At 42.4% G+C, this 22,026-nt stretch overlaps 1 protein-coding gene across 16 annotated transcripts in view; it reads right to left on the minus strand.

Moving 5' to 3' along the window:
* The window catches only part of ACACA (acetyl-CoA carboxylase alpha), a 182,487-nt gene that overhangs the window by 97,803 nt on the left and 62,658 nt on the right, over positions 1–22,026 (minus strand). For 10 of the 16 annotated variants that reach the window (XM_073316082.1, XM_073316077.1, XM_073316085.1 and 7 more), the window contains 6 exons: positions 10,962–10,985; positions 7,316–7,459; positions 6,144–6,240; positions 4,585–4,692; positions 1,154–1,210; positions 810–854 (listed from right to left, as the gene is read on the minus strand). In XM_073316082.1, the coding sequence (XP_073172183.1) occupies positions 810–854; positions 1,154–1,210; positions 4,585–4,692; positions 6,144–6,240; positions 7,316–7,459; positions 10,962–10,985 (475 nt within the window). The other 6 variants (XM_073316081.1, XM_073316078.1, XM_073316076.1 and 3 more) reach the window with 5 other exon arrangements.

The following is a 22,026-nucleotide window of genomic DNA, read 5'->3' on the forward strand; positions in this document are numbered from 1 at the left end:
AAACTGTGATAGTTATGGGAATTGGACACTGCCTCAGCAATGCCTCTTTTATATGAGGGGCTCTGTTTTTTTAAATGTGCACCCAGATCCTAGGGCAAATCCTCAGCTGGTGTAAATGGTCATAGTGCAAGAGGAGGGTCTGCCTCTTTGCGTTTGGTGTGTAAGGGCCCAGTCCAACTCCCATTAAGTCAATGGCAAAATTTACACTGACTTCAGCTGGAATTGGATTGGACCCACAATCAGCCCCTAGACGTGCAAGTATTATTTTATATGACTAAATCCTATCCTTTCAAAGTGCGTGTGTGCTGGTCTCTCTTAAACGTACTAGAATTCACTGATTTATTGCTAGAGCCAGTGAATTTCTATATTTAAATTCACTGGCTCTAGCAATTGAAGCTAGTGGTAAGGAGCTGGGAGACCCTTGAATAATATATATAATATTTTTATGTTGTAAAAGAACATTAGAATAACTAAGGCCAACCTAGATTATATGGGTACATATTCAGCCAGGTGTATAAATTACTAAGTATAATAAGCATGAGAGTAGCCCCCTTGAAGTCAATAGAATTACTCACGTGCTTAAAGTTAGTAACATGCCTAAATACCTATGTAAAGTTAGTCACGTGCCTAAGCATTGAGCACATGCCAACTAATCAGTCAGGACCATGGGGTTGGATTTAAATAGCTAACTAAAGAGTCAAATCTTCTTCTCCTTACTCATTCGTAATGACTAGAATCACTTTATTTCCATGAACTGAAAAGAGGAGTTGAAGGCAAAATTATCTTGATTTTTTTTTCTTTTTACTTACATGAAATCTTTGATCCACCTCATAGTTGACCTGTTTCCTGAAATCCTTACAAATGAAACGGAGAGGGGGAGGGGGAGGAAGAGCAGAAGAAAGCTAGTAATTAGTACTAAAATCAAAAATAAATTAAGACAAGATTACAAGTGACAGATTTTTTTTTGTAATTGTCAATTAATTTTCTTAAGCGAATTCACTGAAACAGTCTCAGTTTTAGAGAATGAAGGCAACAAAAAGCAGAACTAAAACGCTAGTAAATGCAATTTTTAATCTGAAAAATATTAAGATTATAATTTCATTATGAACTACAAATAAAAAGCTTCCAGGCATCAGGGGAGATGTCAAAATACCTTTTGTGCTACAAGGAACGTCAGCCTTCGAATCCCATGATCAATCAGGACTGATTTCTGTAAAAGGGAAGGACAGCAAACAGGAGAACTGGTTTAACAGAAAAGAAACATAAGACTCAAATCTGGATGACATCTTCTAAGGACTGGTAATGGGTGAGAAAGCTTCCTGCCTCTAAACTGCAGACTCACAATCCAGCCCAGCTTGGTGGTGACTGAAAGTTCTTATCAGATGGTTGCTTAGCAGCACCTGTGAGCAAATGCAATAGTCTCAGTCCCTTCTGAATGGAGAAGAATCCATATAACAACCACATTTGGCACCATCTGGGAAACTTCTTATCTATCTCAGCAGGGAATTAATTGTTCAGGAAACACTCTTACCAGCAGAGGGGTTACTTAGATCATAAACTTTTGGGGGGAAGGGACCATCTTTTTGTTCAGTGTTTGTACAGCACCTAGTACAGTGGGGTTCTGGTCCATGACTTGGGGTCCTAGACTTTATGGTAATAAAAATAATCATAATAATATGGGGTTCAAGCAGTCTTCTTGGCCAAGGTTAAAACTGAGCTTGCAAATCCAGAGGAATTAACCTACAACACCGGTCTCAGGAGGTAGGGGAAACTTTCTGCATTGGTCAGGAAAACCACATTACAACAATCTAAAGTGGCATGAGTATTCATGATTAAATACAGTGCCATGGACTTGCATGGCATGTTCAGATATAAAAAAACATAGTAAGCTCTTTGAGACAGCCCAAAAGTGCTGGCTTTGTTTTGGGTTCGTACAGCACCTAGCACTATGGGTTCCTGGTCCGTGGCTGGGGCTCCAAGGTGCTATGATAAACAAACAAACAAACAAAAAACAACAGTACCCTGCCCTAAAGGCTTCGGCTGCGACAGGTCCAGGCCTACGAACCCTTGCTCAGAAGGGTAGCACTTACTCATGCAAATAATCAGTGGAGTGATTCACCTCAGGAAAGACTACTCGGGTTTGAAGGATGGGGCCTTAATTTAGATGGTATAAGATTCCATTGTGAGTGGGAAGAAGAGAAAGACACAAAATCATCCTGTTTGGATTGTTTAGGCTCCTGGGCTTGGAAATATTTTAACATATCTAAAGTGTTCATATTTTATAATGTTGGCATAGGCAGTGGTGGGGACACACATATTATTAATTATTTCTATCGGGGTAGTATCTAGAGGTCATGGACCCATTGTGCTAGACAATGGACAAACAGCAGAGGAAGGCAGCCAACAGACTTCAGTTTCTGAGGAAGCAAGGAGAATGAGGAAGCTTGGTGCATGGGAGGGCACTTCTTTTACTGGCTCCTGATTCAGGAAATCACTTAAGCACGTGCTTAAAGTCTGATAAGTACATGCTTAAAGCCCCACTGAAGTAAGTGCTGTCCTGAAAAGGGATGGTTTCCTGAATTGGGGCCATACAGGGTTACATGGAAAAAGATAAGACGACATAACAAGGAACAGAAGACAAAGGATTCAGTATGGCAGGAGCAGAAAATAAAGGCTTTTTTTAAAAAAAATAGACTGGCCCAAATCTATCCTTAGTGTAACTTTACTGAGCTGAATGGAGCCACGCTGCAGATGAATGCTTCCCATGATGTTTATGCCCACTGTCCCTTTTAAACAAGTTTAGATCTCTCTGTCATTTTTCTCCTGTTTCTACTTTCTCTCCCCACCCTCTTTTTCGAATTTAAAAACAAAAAAGGAGAGTGAAAAGGGAAAGAGCCTCAGCATGGCCAAGAACAAACCCACCCCTTGTGGCTTGGACTGAAATGTTTTACTAAGGTTAAGCCCTTCGAAAACGAGCATCAGGGACTACATTCCTGGCAAAGGAAGAAAATAACTTTAATAATGCCATGATTTACAAAGCAAAAATTGTTATTGCTTTTAAAATTCCACAAGTGGCAGACAATAACAGCATAGCAACAGGATTCTGATTACATTGTAATAATGTAGGTCTCACAGCAAGTCCACAGCTATTACCGAGCGATTAGGCAACAGTACCTGGAGAAACTCCATTTAAACTGACTGCCTCAATCTCCTCCACAAGTCATTTACAAATATATGATCCTAATTTCTATTAAAAAAAACCACACACAACATGCTGGGACTGGAAGATTATTTGGACAATTTGGATCAACCTATATGATAGTTTAATGTGTTTTTTTTTTTAATTTCTTTTCTTTTTTCCTTCCATAAAACGCCTGGAGCACAATCATGCAAATGAAAAACAAAACTAGTTTTGCTTTACTTTTTAAAAGAGACAGTTAAATTCTGAATTGGACTGGACAAGCACAGGGTTTCTTATAAGCTTCCAGTTCACTAGTCTTTCTGTATGGACAGGACAGTTGTATTGTGCACAGTAGAAGAGTGTTTGATCATACCTAATGGCTCTAACCTCAAAAATCACACACACATTATGCTCAAATAAATTGGTTAGTCTCTAAGGTGCCACAAGTCCTCCTTTTCCTTTTGCGAATACAGACTAACACGGCTGCTACTCTGAAACACACATCATACATCTCACAGGAAACACCTGACTTATTTTTGCAGCCCCTTTGCCATCTCCCAGTAGGGAGCAGGAGTTAGAGATTGCACTCCTCACAATCCCTCCCAAGGCCACTTCAGTGCCATCATGGATTTAGCAGGATCTCCATGCATGATGGGATATTCACCTGGGAAGACAGGAGAGGGGTTTTCCAGGTCGGGCAAAGGGGAAGCTAAGGTCCACTCAAGGGCAGAATACAGAGATGCAGCTGCTAACTAATGTTAGCTCAGGAGTGACCACAAGTGTAGAATCTGGTTCCTCGCTAAAAGTTAAAGGGCACCCCCTGCTCTCGGAAGGGAGAAGCCAAATTTACTGATCAGGTAGTGCCAAAGAAACAAAACAATGGAGATGTAGATATTATGCCAACAAAAGCTACAGATTTCGATAAGATTTAGAATGTCATGACACATGCACCATTTATTTGAGGTCATCTCAGACATTTCTGTTACACTGTCCTTCCCTATGTCAACCTGAACTGCGTCAAATAACTGTCATTGTATCTTGCTCCTTCAGACCCCAGATAAATATCAACACTTCACCTGACTCATTTAAAACTATAAGTTTCTTTTTGGTTTTTGTTGGGTAAATGCAAGACTCTTTAGCTGATGGATTAGGATACACCATAAGGCAACACAAAGGGTGCTCTGTTGTTCAGTTCCTTCCCCAGAGGCTCCAGGAAACTGTAGCTACATCCAATTAGAGAAATAATACTGTTTTAGATTAGATAAGTTAAGGATTTAACTGTTCCGTTTATATATTTATTTTGCAAGATACCTGGGAAATGCAGACTTCTTCCCAAGGGAAAATGTCTCCCTAGTGGGTCACAATAATACTGGCGAGTAGGTTCACTCTAAACTGCTATTCACCTTTCTTTGTGTGAAGTCCCTGAACATGGCCGCCAACCCATCATCATCAATGTCACAGTCGGTCTTAATGGCAATGTTCAGTATGTGAATGGGCTCCTCTCGGGCACTCTGTAATTTAAAGAAAGCAAGCCTAATAAATAAATTATTAACAACAACAAGAAGAGGAACGTTATATTTATATAACCTCTCTATCTGAGGGGATCCCCAAGTACATATACACCACCAATAAATGCAGCTAGCTCTGGGGAAGAGGCTGGCATGCTGAACCAAAGTACAGGAAGGGGAATTCTTAATCTAGAAAAACTATGGAAACCCCTGCCCTTACAAAGACTACTATGGGATATTTAAATGTCCACCCACAGCAGGCTGGAGCTTCATTTTGAAGTTCTCCTCAAGGCTCATGCACACTAAACTGCTTTGGCAGATAACACTGGTTTCAAATGGATTTTGGGGGCACAAGGAATGCAGAATAAGGTCCTTTGTATGTATGTAGCATTACTACAGTGTCTTTGTAGGACATATGGAGAATTTTAGCACCAAGGGAGGCCATAAAATTAAAAAGGGGAGCAAAGTTCACTGCATGGAAACGAAGCAGCATGTCTTCATGGCTACAGTGCAATAGGATATTATGGTAGCTCAGCTAAAACCGAGCCATGAAAAGTAACACGCTTAATATTCAAGAACTTGCAATTAAACTCTCACAAACTGGATACTGATCAACAGAAAACTATACTTGGTTAGGTGTGGACGGCACGGGTGTGGGGGGAGGAAAGAGCATGTAAGGAAGTAGTTATGGCAGAGATAAATCCTTGTCCCATATTATCTACCCTACAAACAGACATCAGGAACAATGGACTGATTTGAAACCAACCCTTGTAATGATATGCTCCATATCAGAGCTTCCAGTCTGCTACAGGTACTGTGGAGCAGCTGCCTGTCCCTCTAAGGAGAGTGCCTCTTGCATCACTAACCATTACCAACCAGCTGTTTCCTCTGAACCCTTTCTCTACGCCAGTTTGAAAACCCGGGGACTCCTCTCACCTTTCCTCCCCAGAGTCCGCACAGAAAGCGGAACAGAGGGAAGAGAACAGGATATGAAAAACTAAATGCCACAGTGGTGTCCTAAATGGGGGTGAAGCAGAATACTAATGAAGTTCATACCACAAGAAAGGGTTCAAATACTCTGACTTAACCTTCCTATACCCGTACAAGGCCAGGTTCCACTGCCATGGGGCCAAATGCTCTGTCACACCACTGTAAATCCAGAGTCACTCCACTGACTTTAAAGAAGTGATTCTGGATTTACTCTGACGTAACCAAGAAAAAAAATCTGCCCCATGGTTAGAATGGACGAAGGAAAAAGCCCAATGATTCAAGTTGTTCTGAACCCCCTACAGCAGAAAAACAAACTAGATACTACTCCTACTCCCACCAACGTGAACAAAACTTCCACCGAAGTCAGCAAAACAGGTTTAGTCCAGAGTGTGCAATCACCATGGAAAAACGCACTTTCTATCCCTGTAACATGCAAGGAACCTGGGAAGAAGGAAATACCGTACCTTATCCTCATCATACAAGGAAGTGTGGCCAGCTTCAGGAAAGGTTGGGCTTTGGGGAGGCGAGTCACAGAAGCAACCCATCACTTCATCAAAGATTCTGAAACACGTCCAAGAAATGCTAGTCATAAATAAACTACTCACAACCCAACGGCACCAAAAGCACACTCAGTCACCCTACCAATACCATCTTCATGGGATGGAGAAAAAGTCATTCCTCTCCTCTGCAGACTTCAGAGCTGACTAAATGGAAACATTGTCCAGTACGAGAGCTAAAAGTCAGGAGGTGGACTTGATTTAAACTTCAACGAAAGCAAGCAAGCGAGCTAGCTATATTTTTTAATATATAAGCTGCTAGTGTCCATATCATCATTCTTGAGGTTACAGAGGAAAGCCTGAGATGAGAGCCCTGACAGCCCAATGTAATTGCCCCTCTCCCTGGGGTAATGCATCAGTATACATCAAGAGATAGATACTGAATGCATTTAATCAAAAGATGTATCATCTCTTGTGCGGTTTATTCTAGTGTTCTGTTTCATTTCTCCTGACATTTCACTCATCACGTCACAGGTGGCTTCTTCTGCTCTTGGCTCAGAATCTGGGCTTTTTCTTTGTTTGTTTCATAATACATGGGGGCCAAAACATCCTGACTGCACAGATGAAATGGTGGTGCAACGCCCCCACAAGAAGAGACTATGATTCTTCCACCCCCGTCATGGGGAGCACGCAGATGTAAGATTTCTGCTGGGTGTTGGGGTGAGTGTTGTTGAAAATTCATTGGCTCTGCTTGTGGGGGCTTTCCAATCTTTTGCGTAAGTCCAGAAGGTTTAAGACCAGACATATGTGTGTGCACAAAGACATACACCCAATGTTGGGAAGAAGGGCTCAATTCCAATAAGCATTTAAAAGTTCAGATGCTTATGGGAACCTTGACTCTGCAAAAATGCAAAATTTTGGTCAGAGGCAATCAGTTCTTGTAGTATTTTGGAACTTCCAGTTATTCCAGCCAGACAACTAGGGGTGGGGAACCCAAACACTTGGCAATTTTGGAACTTCTATGAAAGCTTTGAGTGTCGTACTAAAAACAGATAAAGACTATGACCGATCCCATTTAACCGCCCCCAAAACTATCCTGGCAAACGCACACACAGAGAAATCAGTACCCATATCCTTACCTGACAAACTCTTCAAAAGTCCGGAAGGAGACCATTCCGCCCATCCGCTGGCACGGTGGGGTGAATGAGTTGTCCAGCAGCACATCACTCACACTTGCTACATGGACCATCCCGTAATGATTGAGGTTGGAGGAAAAGGACATTCTAAATGGCAATTCAAGCAGAGCTTTATTAGTGGATTGGATGAGAAGGGAACAAGGTAAGGTTTTTTATTTGTTTTGTAATTGTTTGAAATGCTGAAATGTACACAATACAGTAGAACTAGACTGCGGTCAAATTAACCCTTTCACTACTGGGGTGGTAAACCTGTTCTGCTACCTTTACCCAGTCACCAAAATCACTGGAACTAGGACGTGCACGTGGTACCCTTAGTAACACAACTGTGTTCTACCTGGACCCACTTGAGACGAAGCAGCAGCCAAGGGTTAAGAAATATCATTATTCCCTTTTAAAAAAATATTTCTTAAGAGAAAAAGAATTGAGCTTACAACTGAATTATGACTATGCGATGCCAAAGGCATTTTTCTCCTGTACCTATGCTATGTGTTACAGATGAAACGTTCACAGATAAACACAAGAATAATTCTTGGTTATGGCATTTGAAAGGTTTAGTAAATCTTTACAAACACCATCAAAAACATGTATTGAAATATATTTGTTCTATCTTTTTTTTAAAAAAAACAAACATCTTTAAATTAGACACTTGCTATACTCTTGGCTTCAGTAATCAGACTCCCAACCCCACCCCCTTTTTCAAATCTTTTCAGTAAGCTTACAAGCACTTCCATCCCACTTTACACTATCTCAAGCTCCCACAGAAGGTATAGTGACTTCTCTAGAATGCAGTATTGGGACCCAGGGTCTCACACATGCTCACACTTGCTTTCATATGCTAAACACAGTCTTATTTCAGTGCCTTCCACTTAATTCAATCAATGATAAATCTGGTCCTCTTTCTAATTTGACCAATTCCTCAGCAACAAAACCTCTTTGCATTAAGTTCAACACAACTTCCACCCTGTCGCTTTGATTGGTTTTGACTGCCTGAAAGCAGGACTGCTGAATAATTCAAACAACTGGCTATGGAATGCACCCTTTTTAAGGCAAGGGGACAATGAAAAGGCAGGAAGAGCCAAGACAAACAGAAGCTGTTTTGATCAGACACTGTGATTGATATAATAAGCACCACCACTATGTGCTCTGCAAGTGATGAGATGCACCCCGGTGATGATACTGCTCATAAAGAAGGGCCAATTTCTTATATTAATAAGGGCGATAGGAACAGACTGGAATGAAATAAGAGGAAAAAACTACATAACAGACTTCCATTTAGCGAAAGAACGGTTAATCTTAACTGATCAACATTATCCGCCAAGGGTCTGATCCTGTACACAAGGGGTTGTCTACATGCTGCATTAGTCCACGCTAGAGGGGATGTAAATTTTAGTTCGCACTAACTGGCCTGTGTGGACCCGGCTGGCAAGCACAAGAACTTTCCTAGTGTGCATTAATGTAGCCCTGGTTTAAACAGTACTCCAAGCTTTTAGTGCATACCAGAAGGATCCACATGGGCCAGTTAGTGTTCAACATGTGAAAATTTACACTCCACTGGTGCCTGCTAAAGCACTGTGTAGACCAGTGGTGGGTAACCTGCGGCCCATGGGCCGCATGTGGCCCATCAGGGTAATCTGATTGCGGGCCGCGAGATACTTTGCTGATGTTGACCGTCCGCAGGCACAGCCCCCTGCAGTTCGCCATACCCAGCCAGTGGGAGCTGCAGGAAGCGGTGGGCCACAGGGACGTGCTAGCTTCTCGCAGCTCCCATAGGCCTGGAACGGTGCACCGCGGCCACTGGGAGCTGTGTGGGGCCATGCCCACGGATGGTCAACATCAGCAAAATGTCTCGTGGCCCACAATCAGATTACCCTAATGGGCCACGGGTTGCCCACCACTGTAGACCAACCCACAGAGTCAGGATCACATTTCCCACAGAATTTAATGGGAACAAATTGGGCCCTAAAAGCCTATCCCCATGGTAGTTAATACAGCTATCAAAAAGGTATTTAATCTTTTGTCGGGACTTGTTACCTCAAAGAGAGGGTTGGTAGAAAAAGCCACTCACGCTATGAATGAAGTGAGTCCTATGAAAACTAGCTATGTATGCTCCCACTATCAACTGGGATCTGTTTTTCCCTATTCGGTAACGAATTCCCGGTAAATCTTTTTATACAAACTTTTCACTTCTTCATGATGGTCTGCTGCAGAATAATCAGAATTCATTCAGGGATCAAGTTTCCAAAGCCACTCTGTCTTTTACCCCACTACATTATATGGTATGGATTATACATTGGCTCTAAAGAGATACCTTACTGCTGGGTATCAACTGGTCACATCCATGACAAGGAAAGTGTTTAATACCATTCTCTTTCATTCACCCAAATGTTCAGGAAGGTATTTGCTAAAGTAAGTGTCTGATTTTATACTTGTGCCACTTCAGGGGCCCTGAATCAGCAAATCACTTAAGCACATGCTTACTTTAAGCATGTGAATAGTCCCACTGAAGTCAAGCACATGCTTAATTGCTTTGCTGGATCAGGCCTCAACTGTACAGCAGGAAAAAATAAAGGGGCCAATAGAGCAACATGCAGAACTCCTGTTGGCCACACAGGAGCAGGACCAAAATACCAAACGATAGATTCCCAGTGCTGCTTAATACACAAGTTTAGGAGTTTTCCTTTTTTTAAAATGCACAGAATTTAACAAACACATCCTCAAAGAAAATGTTCTAAGTGCAATGATAAAAAGTTTAAAGTACCAAAAATCTGAACAGCTTGCTCTACCTTTGAAACAACTTTAGGATTTTGCAACTAATCTCAGATCAGGAATCAGAAAGCTTTCAAACTTGTATACCATTTTTCCTAGACATGTTTATAAGCCGTAATAAATTGTAGGCATTTGAGTTTTGAAATAGCACAGATTTTCAGGCCACCTGTCTTCACGTACATTTCTTACCACTAACATAAGAATGTGAAAAAGTATCAAATATTTTTGAATATTATTCAAAACCACAAACATTTTTGGACTGAGAAATGGGGGAAAAATGAAGTATCCAAAATAAAACAAAAACATGCTGTCAGCTGATTAAGGTGTACTTTCATCGACTGGGTGAGAGGCGATGGATGTGCTATAGTTCATCCACAAATTCTAAGCCAGAGACCAGAGCAGCACTGAATACTCTTCATCTTACACATCAGGCCTTGGTTCTCCTAGAATTAGATGTCTATTTCACTGTGACACCCTATCAGAGAGTCAGTGGCTACGTTCCAAGGAGGAGGAGTTTGGAGGGGAAGTTTTCTGCTGGGATACTCATTTTATATGTCGCAGCAGGTAAGCTGAGCCCATTAGCAAATTTAGTTTTCTAGCTTGCCACATGCAAAGCTATCTTTTAAAAGTTTTGTAAAGAGCTGAAAACATGTTTAGAACAACAAAAAAGGGAGAGTACGGATAGGGAATATAGTTATGATTCAGAGGGTCCCAAGTAAGGGGTAAGGATTCCAAACAAAACATACTAAAACGTTAAATATTAGGCTACTTCTTTTCTAGTCTACCTTTCTTTTCAAACCTTAAAAGAGGACGAGTACCATACCTGTTTAGCGTGGGGATGTTCCCTCTGTAATCAAACAACCACAGTTAGTTACAGATTGGTTAGTGAGAACACTAATAAAAGAACTGTCATTCGAGCCAATACCTAGACCAGCAACCACACATTTATATTCACTGAACCGGAATTTGTTGCACAATCAAGAAAGAGCCAATGGGATTTGGTCTCAAAAAGAAGGGACTCACTACTTGACCTAGCTTGCAGCAGCTGCTGTTGGGATGAGTGCACCAGAATGTATTTATCCACTTCAAGAAGCAAATAGCAACATATCATAGAGAACCATAGTATATTTGCAAGGTACCTTACATTTCTATAGCATAGTTCATCAGATTGTCTCATGGCACATTGCAAACATAAAGCAAGCCTCACAAGCCACAATGCAAGCACCCCCATTTGAAAGATGAGTAAACTGAAGCAGAGACAAAACAAGTGACCAGGCCACACAGCAAGTCTACAGGAAGTCCAGAAAAGGAACCCAAGTCCTGATAGCCAAGCCTTTACTTCTAACCAGTAGCCCACAAGCTGGCTCCCCACAAGTGCAAAAGAAAAAGTGAACATAGCAGGGAAGGGAACTGAAATAAATACACACACACACACACAATAGCAAACTTTTAAGCTGGACACTGAAATGAACAAGCACATCTTAAGAATGGAATTTTGAAAACCCTAAAGGTTCCTATTATATCGTGCCAAACTGATTGCTGGGGTTTTCCACACATAACAGGGCTCAATGATGTGCAGGGCAGAGAAGTAATAAGGGACACATATTTCCTTGCAGTGAATGGAATGGCATGGGGCATGCAAGATACATGCATGAAAGCATGTGGCTGCATGCATATCTATGATCTGGCATTCAAAATACTAGAGAAGATGCAATTAAAAAAGCACATACACAAAAAGGGATATCCCCCTCCCTAACAATAACAGAATAATGAATGAGTACAAACTAATACCAAAACTTAGGGGACCATGTAACAGGACTCTTCAAGCTCTAGGAGACCCAGCCTCAACGTTCCCTAATATTACTTGTTATAGGTAAGACCCCATAGGACATTATGTTGAGAAGTTTAGGGGCCTGTACATTTTTCTATGGCCACAGTACAAGGTACAGTCCCTAAATCTGCATCTCCTCATGCATCCGTTTTGTTACAGGAGCGGTGCCCTCTCTGTGTGGTGTTTTGCCATTGTAACATTGAACATGCACTGAATGTGACTACAAAGCAGACTGAGGTTTGGGCATGAGGATTTCCCGGGCTTATGTCTGAACAATGGAGGGGACCAGCACAAGGCAGACTCCAGCCCTACTGCTAATGGTACACAGAGGTGCACTATTCATTTTCCTCTAGAAGAGTCAGTGAAGAAGAAAGCCGTGCTGTAGAAGATGCCATTAGGACTGGCAAAGGGGCATCGGGGCACAGAGTAGCATACATTTTGTCTAGGTCAGCTGCGCAGTGTCTGTTTAATTGAAAAAAATTCTAAAGGGAACTGGATGTCCCCACACCTAGTGCACATGTTTCCGAACGCTCCCTGGAAGTCCTCACATACCTACAGGAAATGGACAGAGAAACAACTAGGTTTGAAATGACAGCAAATTGTGTGCCCCTCTCTCTCTCCCCTACAGGGAGCTCCCTGCTGCCTGGCTCTAGAATTGTTGTCAGTCCTCCCCGTATGTGGCTGAAGAGGAGATTACAGTAGGAATCTCAATGAAAAGAACACAAGATCAGTAACAAGAGACCTTAGAGCAAAGAATGATTGGTTCTCAAGTTATACATTATTCACAGTTAGAGCATGTCATGGCTGCCCAGTGTGAAGTTATAACCATGTGGTCAAAACCAAGTGAAACTGAATACATTGTAATCTAGACTATCCTAGTTGTAGCTGTCCTGAGATTTTTGGGGTGGATTTTTAAATTTATACATAATTTAATACCATAAAGGACTTTTCCGTATCACAGGTTTCAGAGTAACAGCCGTGTTAGTCTGTATTTGCAAAAAGAAAAGGAGTACTTGTGGCACCTTAGAGACTAACCAATTTATTTGAGCATAAGCTTTGCATCCGATGAAGTGAGCTGTAGCTCACGAAAGCTTATGCTCAAATAAATTGGTTAGTCTCTAAGGTGCCACAAGTCCTCCTTTTCTTTTTCCGTATCAGGAACTAAATTGTGCATTATTTAACACACATCAAGAGGTCAAGTTTGGGTCTTTTCAGAATAATCAGTAGTGTAAAAAGCATTATGGTGGTAATCAATCCACTTACTGGGCTGTGCTCTTGGGTTTTTAGATAGTACAGTAGGTTGAACTGTAGCCTCTGAAAACACCAGCTGCAATAGAACGTGCTGTAGGCTCAGGACTAATCCCCTGATGCTTTGCTCTTGTAACTAATACAACGAGGAGTCCTTCTGACACTTTAGAGACTAACCCATTTATTTGGGCATAAGCTTTCGTGGGCTAAAACCCACTTCATCAGATGCATGGAGTGGAAAATACAGAGGCAGGTATAAATCCACATGTGCTGTGGATTTACACCTGCCTCTGTATTTTCCACTCCATGCATCTGATGAAGTGGGTTTTAGCCCACGAAAGCTTATGCCCAAATAAATGGGTTAGTCTCTAAAGTGCCAGAAGGACTCCTTGCTGTTTTTGGTGATACAGACTAACACAGCTGCCCCTCTGAAACCTGTCATCTTGTAACAAAGTATCAAAACGCTGGGAGGCTAAAAAAAGGAACAGCTTGTGGCACATGAATTAAGTGGATAGCAGATATCTCCAGGAAAGAATCACCAAACTTCTTCACCTTGGCACCATCCTCTTGTATTTAAAAACAAACAAAAACAAAAAACCCTCTTCTCCTAGCCGGGGGAGAGTATCTGTCTCAGTGTGAATTCAAACACCTAAGCAGGCTGGTTCACTGCATGCTTTACTGTTAGCTTGCTGCTCCTCCTCAAGCAAACACAGGCCCTTGGACCTTCCCTATGCCCTCCAGCTGAATTTGCTCCCCCCCTCCCCCCATCTCTTTTTACAAGAGAGCTCCCCTCTGAAATTGATAGTAATGCATGCAAAGAGCCACCGGTTATGTCAAGCTGTGACTGAGTGCCGGCATAGGGCAACGCTTTCAAAATCAGGCAGCAAAGCAGAATCAGCAGAGGGCAGCTGAATAACCCACTTGAGGTTACTAAGAGCACAGGCGAAAGAGCCATTCAGCTGGCTGTGACCAGTGGCGTTCCTCCTGTGTTCCTTCTTTTCTGCAGAAGGATCCAAATAGAAGGCGGCAGAACATGCCTTGAACCATCTGTTTTGATGGGGTTTTTCCACTACCCCCCTTTCTTTCCCCTTTCCCCTGCCACCCCCAGCATTTCAGCCAGGCTGAATCCGTTACTGAAGCCCAATTTGCATAAAACTATCATTATTCCGTTCAGTTTGCTGCCCCTTCAATAGCCCCTTTTTTGCTCTGCTGGAAGATTCTGTCCTTCCGAAACAGACAAGCCAAGGGAGCAGCAGCACATTACTGCTGCCTACTGTCTAATTAACATCAAACCCACAGCATGAAACTACAGGGATTTACAGGTGTCCTGGAATCATTTCCCCCTTTCCCCTCCTGATATCAGCTCATCTCCCGCTACAAGGAGGGGACCTCAGGCTACCTAATGATACACTAAGAGTTCTATACTCAACTCTCCAGGCTTACACAGCTCAGGTTCCAAAAAAACATAGTTGATTTTCTACCAGGAGTCAAGTGATTGATGCAAGAGGTTGTTTCAATAACATCTGAAGCCTGCAGAAAAGCTTCCATTTTGCCAGACATTCACATCTTACGAGCAGGCCACCATCAAATGATGAAGCACCAACAGTAGGGGGTGTTGGGGTTTTTTTCCCCCAACCAGCAAGCACAATCCACCACTCTAAAAGAACACGGACGTTGGCTTCTGGTTCTTCCACAAAAATGACCTACTGAACACAGCAATGCATGGTTTGCTGTGCACAATAGTTTTGACCTCTAGTTCACTAGGTGGCTAAGGAGCAGACAGGCAAAAATGTCCAGGCGACACACCAAAAGACAGCAGAGCTAAGGAGAAACCATACACCACTGCAAGGCTTGAAATTAGCAGTGCTAGAAATCTCATCCTTTTCTAGGCACAGAAAGAAGTGAGAGAGAAATTTGACAAACACACAGATACAAGCAGGTTCATGAGAGATTTATATCAGGTGCCTTTGAAATGCAAACACATCTAACGACTAAGGCTAAATTATGCTCGAGAAAGCCAAAAGGTAAAAAAGACAGCAGAATGTAGCTCTAAAGAATGACTTTGGAGCTAAAGACATCCACGTGAATATATTAACAAACAGGTTACATGTAGGCAAAGTCACATGCATAGATATAGACCCCTTGCGGATACAAAATTTGTATTCGCATCCGATACACAAACATGGTCTGCAGATATCTGCATCTGTGGATATAAAGTAGATATCAGCAGATTTGCAAGGCTCTAGATATAAAATTTGGATCCGCATCCATCTGCGATCGGCAGACATGATCTGGGGATATAAAGAAGATATCCACAGATTTGCAAGGTTCAACACTTGTACATACAACCAATATATCTAAGTATGTCCTCGCCGGTGTGTGTGCATATTTATACTTTTCAATGTAGATGCTATATAGATATAGGATTTTACATGCATATATACGATGAAAAATATCTTACGTGACTTAAGGGATTGATAAATTGGTAGCTTAAAGACCATCATCTAATAAATGCAGAGCTGAGCTCTATTCAGCTGGCCATACTTTAGAACAGTCTCTTAAAACTATAGTCTGCCAAATAAGGAGGTGGGCTTGTACTGATTTCATTGCATAACACAGAAAAGTGAGGCTATACCCCCGGAACCATAACTTTCCCCCAGTGAGATTGCAAAAGCGTACTTGGATCACTTTATAAAGTGTGCTTATCAACACAATTCCTCACCACCAAAGATCTAAACCTATACCTGTAAATCCCCCACCACCTCCTGGGAACTGGGCCAAAACCTCCGAAGTGTCTTTCTTCACATGACTACACCCCCGGGACATGGTCCGTGACGTAAGCAGCCCAACCTCACACAGGGGAGCCACATGAGGGCGAGTCCTCACTAACCCTTGGTCCATCAAACCTACCACCACCAGCACAGGAGACCAGAAACCCATTCCCAACTGCTCATCCTGCTGTTGTAGCAGACAGAGAGGTTGGGTTCTGCTCCACCCCAAAATAAAGAGGCGAGACATTGCATTCAGCCACTGCCAAGGCAGCTGTAATGAAGAAAGCTGGAGGACGGGAAGGGGGAGGGGAGGGGGTATGGAGAACAAAATATCTTGGGAATCACCTCATCTGACATCAGCAGTTCCCTGATTATCCTCCAGTGAAACGGGAGCTGTTGCTGAGTGAAGGGCAGTTTGGATCGGCAGTGGAAGAACAAATTGTCTGGGGCGGGGGGGGAAGAGGTGAGATAATTTGGGGAAATATAATTTAACTAACAACTCTGACATTTTATTTGTCACGTGTCCGTTATAGGTTGTGCATCTTGTGTGTGTGGCTTGTAAAGCTTTGTAGGGCAGTGGCTGTCTGAATTTATGCTTATGCATCATCTAGCAAAAAGTTACCCCAATCCTGATTGAGGCCTTTGGGTGCTGCTGGAATATATATGTTAAACAATAAACTTCACATTTATTTATATCTACTGTTTGGAAATATTATTTCCACCATCAACATAGAAGATTTAATTATTTTCATGCAAGAAACACCGCATTATGAACGGATATAAATCATGAAGTTAACAAGGTTACAAGAGGATAAAAGTTTTAGGATGGGAACTGGTGGGCATGTGAAAAAGATAGGCGGATGGCAGAGGTAACATCATCTTAGATAACTTGAGGCTAAATGGAATAGTAGTAGGATGGCTAGTCCTACCCAAGAAAGAGGGCCTATAGAAACCTGGGAATTGCAGAACTCACTTCCCTTTTCTCAAGCAAGCAAAGTGCTATCTCATGCTGCTGCTGGTCGTCCCAGAAAGGAATGAGGACTACAGAAGCGGTAGTGGTGACAAACAAGTTCAGGCATTGGAGATAAGAAAGATGATGGGAATTTAAAAAATAAACCAACAACAGTGTGTGGGTTCATCACATTCACAAAGCCTTGCATTTGCCCTACAAAACTCTGGGAGTCTCTGACAGAGAAGCATTTTTAGGAGCTTTTATTTGTTACACTGTGGCATCTCTGACCCAACTAGGAAGCAGCATTCAGAACAAAAAAGCAAAACAGGCTGGACTGACGTCAACAAAAGGAGTGTGGCAAGGTCGCAGGGCTTCACTCTAGCTGTTCAAGTCCTCATCTGCACAGAAATCCTGACAGGCACCCTCCCTGATGGCAGCATTCCGCCATCTGTACTATGCCAATTACGTGGTCTCCGAATAAAGTGCCGAAAACTAGCTTCTTGCCAAGTACAGCTGTGAACATTGCTCCCCCCTCATCCCCCAATACAACAAGATGAGACAGTCTTTTGGAACATGGTGTGCCAACACATTCTGAGGCTACCATGATCAGAGATGATGGCACAAACTGGAACCACAACTGTCATGTCTATTGGTAAAGATCAAGAGGAGAAAATTAAACTATTTGCAGCATCTAATGAAGGATGAGGGATGAAGATGATGTCATAAAGCGGAGATCCAGGAAAACAGTGTCTGAACAAGACAGAAGAGGGATCTGGAGGAACAAAGAACACTGCCACAAGGAAGCATCTGTCTGTGATCACGTAAGGTGACCAGAACAATTATGCTCTGAGTGTGTATGAAGGTGCTTACAGGTGCTTTTCTTTGTTTTCTTCGGGTGGGGGAGTTAAATGGCAACAATTGGCATTGTGTCTATATCATACTGAAAATGTCCAGGCAGAAGCATGGAAAATAGGGAGCCTCGTATTAAAAAGGCAATGCAAGTCTATTGCTCTCACTCATTAAAGTGAATCCTCCAAGTCAGCTATCTCACCACTGACCATCTGCAATGAGAGCAATGTCTCCATCTAATCCTCAAGTTTCACACCAAAAGGGAGTGTGATGGGGTGGACAAGCCCTACACTGGAACCGGGCAGGAAAGGGTTAATGGCCTGACCTGAACACAGGCTGAAGCCAGCTTGTCTTGAGACACCTACCAGGAATAAAATGTCTGGAATGGAGGACCTTAGGGAATAAAGAGCAAGCAAGCAGGCTTCAGAGCTGGGCTCCCCTGACTGAGGGATCGTAGGCCTGAGGCAGAAAGGCTCTAGGGGGTGGGCTGAGTAGCACTGAGCTGAGGATCCTGGGAGACACCAAGCAGGAAATGAAGGACTGAACTGGACATTGCATTGTTGTTTGTTCAAGTCAAACCCTGGGAAGGGGCAAGCTTTGACCCTACACTGGGTGTATGGACCCCATTTTGGAGCTGATGGGAAAGTCACTAGCCCATAAAAGGAGGGAAAAAATAAAAATCAGTTCGGATCCCCAAAATATCAGGGAGAAAATAAACCCTCCAGCTCCTTCCTAGTCACACTGCATGAAGGGAAGAGCATGACTAGAGGAGCAGAATGTCCATTGCAGGCAGCTTTTGGAGGCAATGTCCTGGCTTCAGAGAACATGGGGAAGGCTGGACTTTTTTTGGCAAGGGGGGTTATTATTATTACTATGAGAACGAATTGCTCCTACTTGGGACAGAGCCAAAATTCCCTTCCCCGTGCCCACCCGAGGGGGGCAATATTTCTTTAAGGATAGGGGACCCAGTGGATATCATGTACTGAGATTTTCAGAAAGCCTTTGACAAGGTCTCTCACTAAAGGCTCTTAAGCAAAGTAAGCTGTTATGGGATAAGAGGGAAGGTCCTCTCATGGATTGGTAACTGGTTAAAAGATAGCAAACCAAGGGTAGGAATAAATGGCCAGTTTTCAGAATGGAGAGAGGTAAATAGTGGTGTCCCCCAAGGGTCTGTACTGGGACCAGTCCTATTCAACAGATTCATAAATGATCTCAAAAAAGGGATAAACGGTGAGGTGGCAAAATTTGCAGATGATATAAAACTACTCAAGATAGTTAAGTCCCAGGCAGACTGCAAAGAGCTACAAAAGGATCTCACAAAACTAGGTAATTGGGCAACAAAATGGCACATGAAATTCAATGTTGATAAATGCAAAGTAATGCACACTGGAAAACATAATCCCAACTATACATATAAAAGGATGGGGTCTAAACTAGCTGTGACCACTCAAGAAAGAGATCTTGGAATCGTTGTGGATAGTTCTCTGAAAACATCCACTCACTGTGCAGCGGCAGTCAAAAAAGCGAACAGAATATTGGGAATCATTAAGAAAGGGATCGAGACTAAGACAGAAAATATCATATTGCCTCTATATAAATCCATGGTACGTCCACATCTTGAATACTGCGTGCAGATGTGGTCGCCCCATCTCAAAAAAGATATATTGGAATTGGAAAAAGTTCAGAAACGGGCAACAAAAATGATTAGAGGTATGGAACAGCTGCCGTATGAGGAGAGATTAATAAAACTGGGACTTTTCAGCTTGGAAAAGAGACGTCTAATGGGGGAAATGATTGAGGTCTATAAAATAATGGCCGGTGTGAAGAAAGTAAATAAGGAAATGTTATTTACTCCTTCTCATAACACAAGAACCAGGGGTTACCAAATGAATTAATAGGCAACATGTTTAAAACAAATAAAGGAAGTATTTTTTTCACAGAACGCACAGTCAACCTGTGTAACTCCTTGCCAGAGCATGTTGTGAAGGCCAAGACTATAACAGAATTCAAAAAAGAACAAGATAAGTTAAATGGAGGATAGGTCTATCAATGGTTATTAGCCAAGATGAACAAAGATGGTGTTCCTAACCTTTGTTTGCCGGAGGCTGGAAATGGGTGACGGGATGGATTACTTGATTGTTACCTCTTCTGTTCATTCCATCTGGGGCACCTGGCATTGACCGCTGTCGGAGGACAGGATGCTGAGCTGGATGGGCCTTTGGTCTGACCCAGTATGGCCATTCTTATGTTCTTATAGGGACTTAAGCTTTGAAAACACAAGTGATGGTTCTGTGTATCTCCAACAGAACATCTAAGAAAGGGCCTTTCAGCTCACTTGCCAATATGCAGGAAATTGAACTCTTAGGTATATTCCTCATCAACGAGCAATAGATTTCCATTGGGGAGGATGATCTAAATAAACACTAGGAAAAGAAAGGATCTAAGAATTGGATTAATTTCTTTCCTAAGTCTGTTCTTCTCTCCCAGGTGGCACAAAGAAGCAGAAATCATCCAAACCCAGTGGGCTTTGCATGTAAGCATTTGCTTGCAATACCTTGCTGAGGAAGGTAGTTATCCCCATATTGCCTCTTCCAGGTCAGATTACTGCAATGTACTCTCTACTTGGGACCTCTGATCAACTTCATTTAGTGCAGAATACAATGGGCTGGTTATGTTGTACTTCTTGTCTGGCTTCCACCGGGTGCCATAGAAGGTGTTCTTTTTGATCTATAAAGCCCGTTATGGTCAGGGTATTAAAAAGTTTCTCTCTGCGTGCTTTACCCTGGCTATGATCATCAGCACAGATTCTAAATAGGACAGAGCTGTATGTCAGCGTACAAGGGGATCTCAGGAAATCGAAGCAAATAATTCCCAAATCACTAACATTCTCTTCTGCTCACAAGATAATTATGAGCAGATCAGATTTTAAAAAAAAAAAAATTTTTTTTAGGCGTGGTTGTGAGCAGTTCACAGCTAGCATTCCGTAGCAAATATACAAAATCGGAGCTGGCTTACTTAGCTATGATTAGTCAGATGGGGAAGTGACGTGTATAGTTTCTTTTCTGACGGGATGAGGGCACAAGCACTACTGGGGTGAATACTCATGTGTGAGAATTTAAAATCCATTTTACAAATACCCCACATTATTCTTTGAAATATTCTTTGCATGAATATTTGTCCCAGTGAAATACAACCCCTTGGAGGTTCATAGGAAGCAGACACAAAAGGGACACAAGCACAGCTGGAGAAAATTCATGTAAACATTTGATCAAGCGTTCATGGAAAGTTTGCTGCAGCACTGAGCCAGTTCTAACTCCTGGTGGAGGACTCTGTCTTTGGAATTTGCTTCCCCCCTTGGTTTGACAGAACCCAAATTTGCAGAGCTTCAAGCCACGCTTCAAACACCTGATTACCAGGGACGATTTTGAAGAGTGCCTTTGGTTTGGCAGCAGAAGTGTTTTGTTGGATTAAGATAACACAGATTGGCTGATATATTGCATGTTTATCCTTTCCAGTGTAAAGTTTTGGACTGAAAACAGGTCCTTCTTACAAAATGAAAAAGAAATATGACACATACGGAACATGGACACGGAGGTGGATAAATGACTTGCCTAAGAGCCTCTCAGCAAGTCATTGTCAAAGCCAGGTTTAGAACTTGGGTTCTCCAGATCTGCTAATCTGATGCTCAAAGCACTTAAAGGTGCCTCTTCGGTTAGTTTAAACCAACTTATTTAGTGTCTTTTCAGCCTCCTGATTTCCTGTTGTCTGGTATGCTTTGTGCTCCTGGCCTTTTGATGATTGCACAACTCTGTACACGGCAAATAGTGTCATTAAGCACTGAGGGACAAATTCATTGCCAACACACGTAGGTGCAACTTTATTGGAGTCAATGGAATTGCACCCGCTTATGCCAGCGGTCAGTTTGCCCCCATATCAGACTGGGCTTGGATGGCAAGGTGCTCTGATTCAGTCGCTAGTGAGGAGATGCTGAAGGACAGGAAACAGACCTAAGCTTCTGGATGTAACTACCTGAGACTCAGTGTGACGGGGAGAGGAGATTTCTGAACAAAGCAGCTCTCCTCTGGGTAGGAGAGAGTTCTCATTCTCCAGCTGATCTTGTCTAATTGAGTTGGCACACAGTACTAGGACAGTGGTCAGCACAGATAAGCCAAACAACCCCCAAGCTACAAACAGAAGTAACTATGAGCACTAGCAAACAGCAGGAAGAAAATGGAGA

Source organism: Lepidochelys kempii, chromosome 17 (assembly GCF_965140265.1).
Source record: "Lepidochelys kempii isolate rLepKem1 chromosome 17, rLepKem1.hap2, whole genome shotgun sequence".
Classification (NCBI taxonomy): domain Eukaryota; kingdom Metazoa; phylum Chordata; order Testudines; family Cheloniidae; genus Lepidochelys; species Lepidochelys kempii.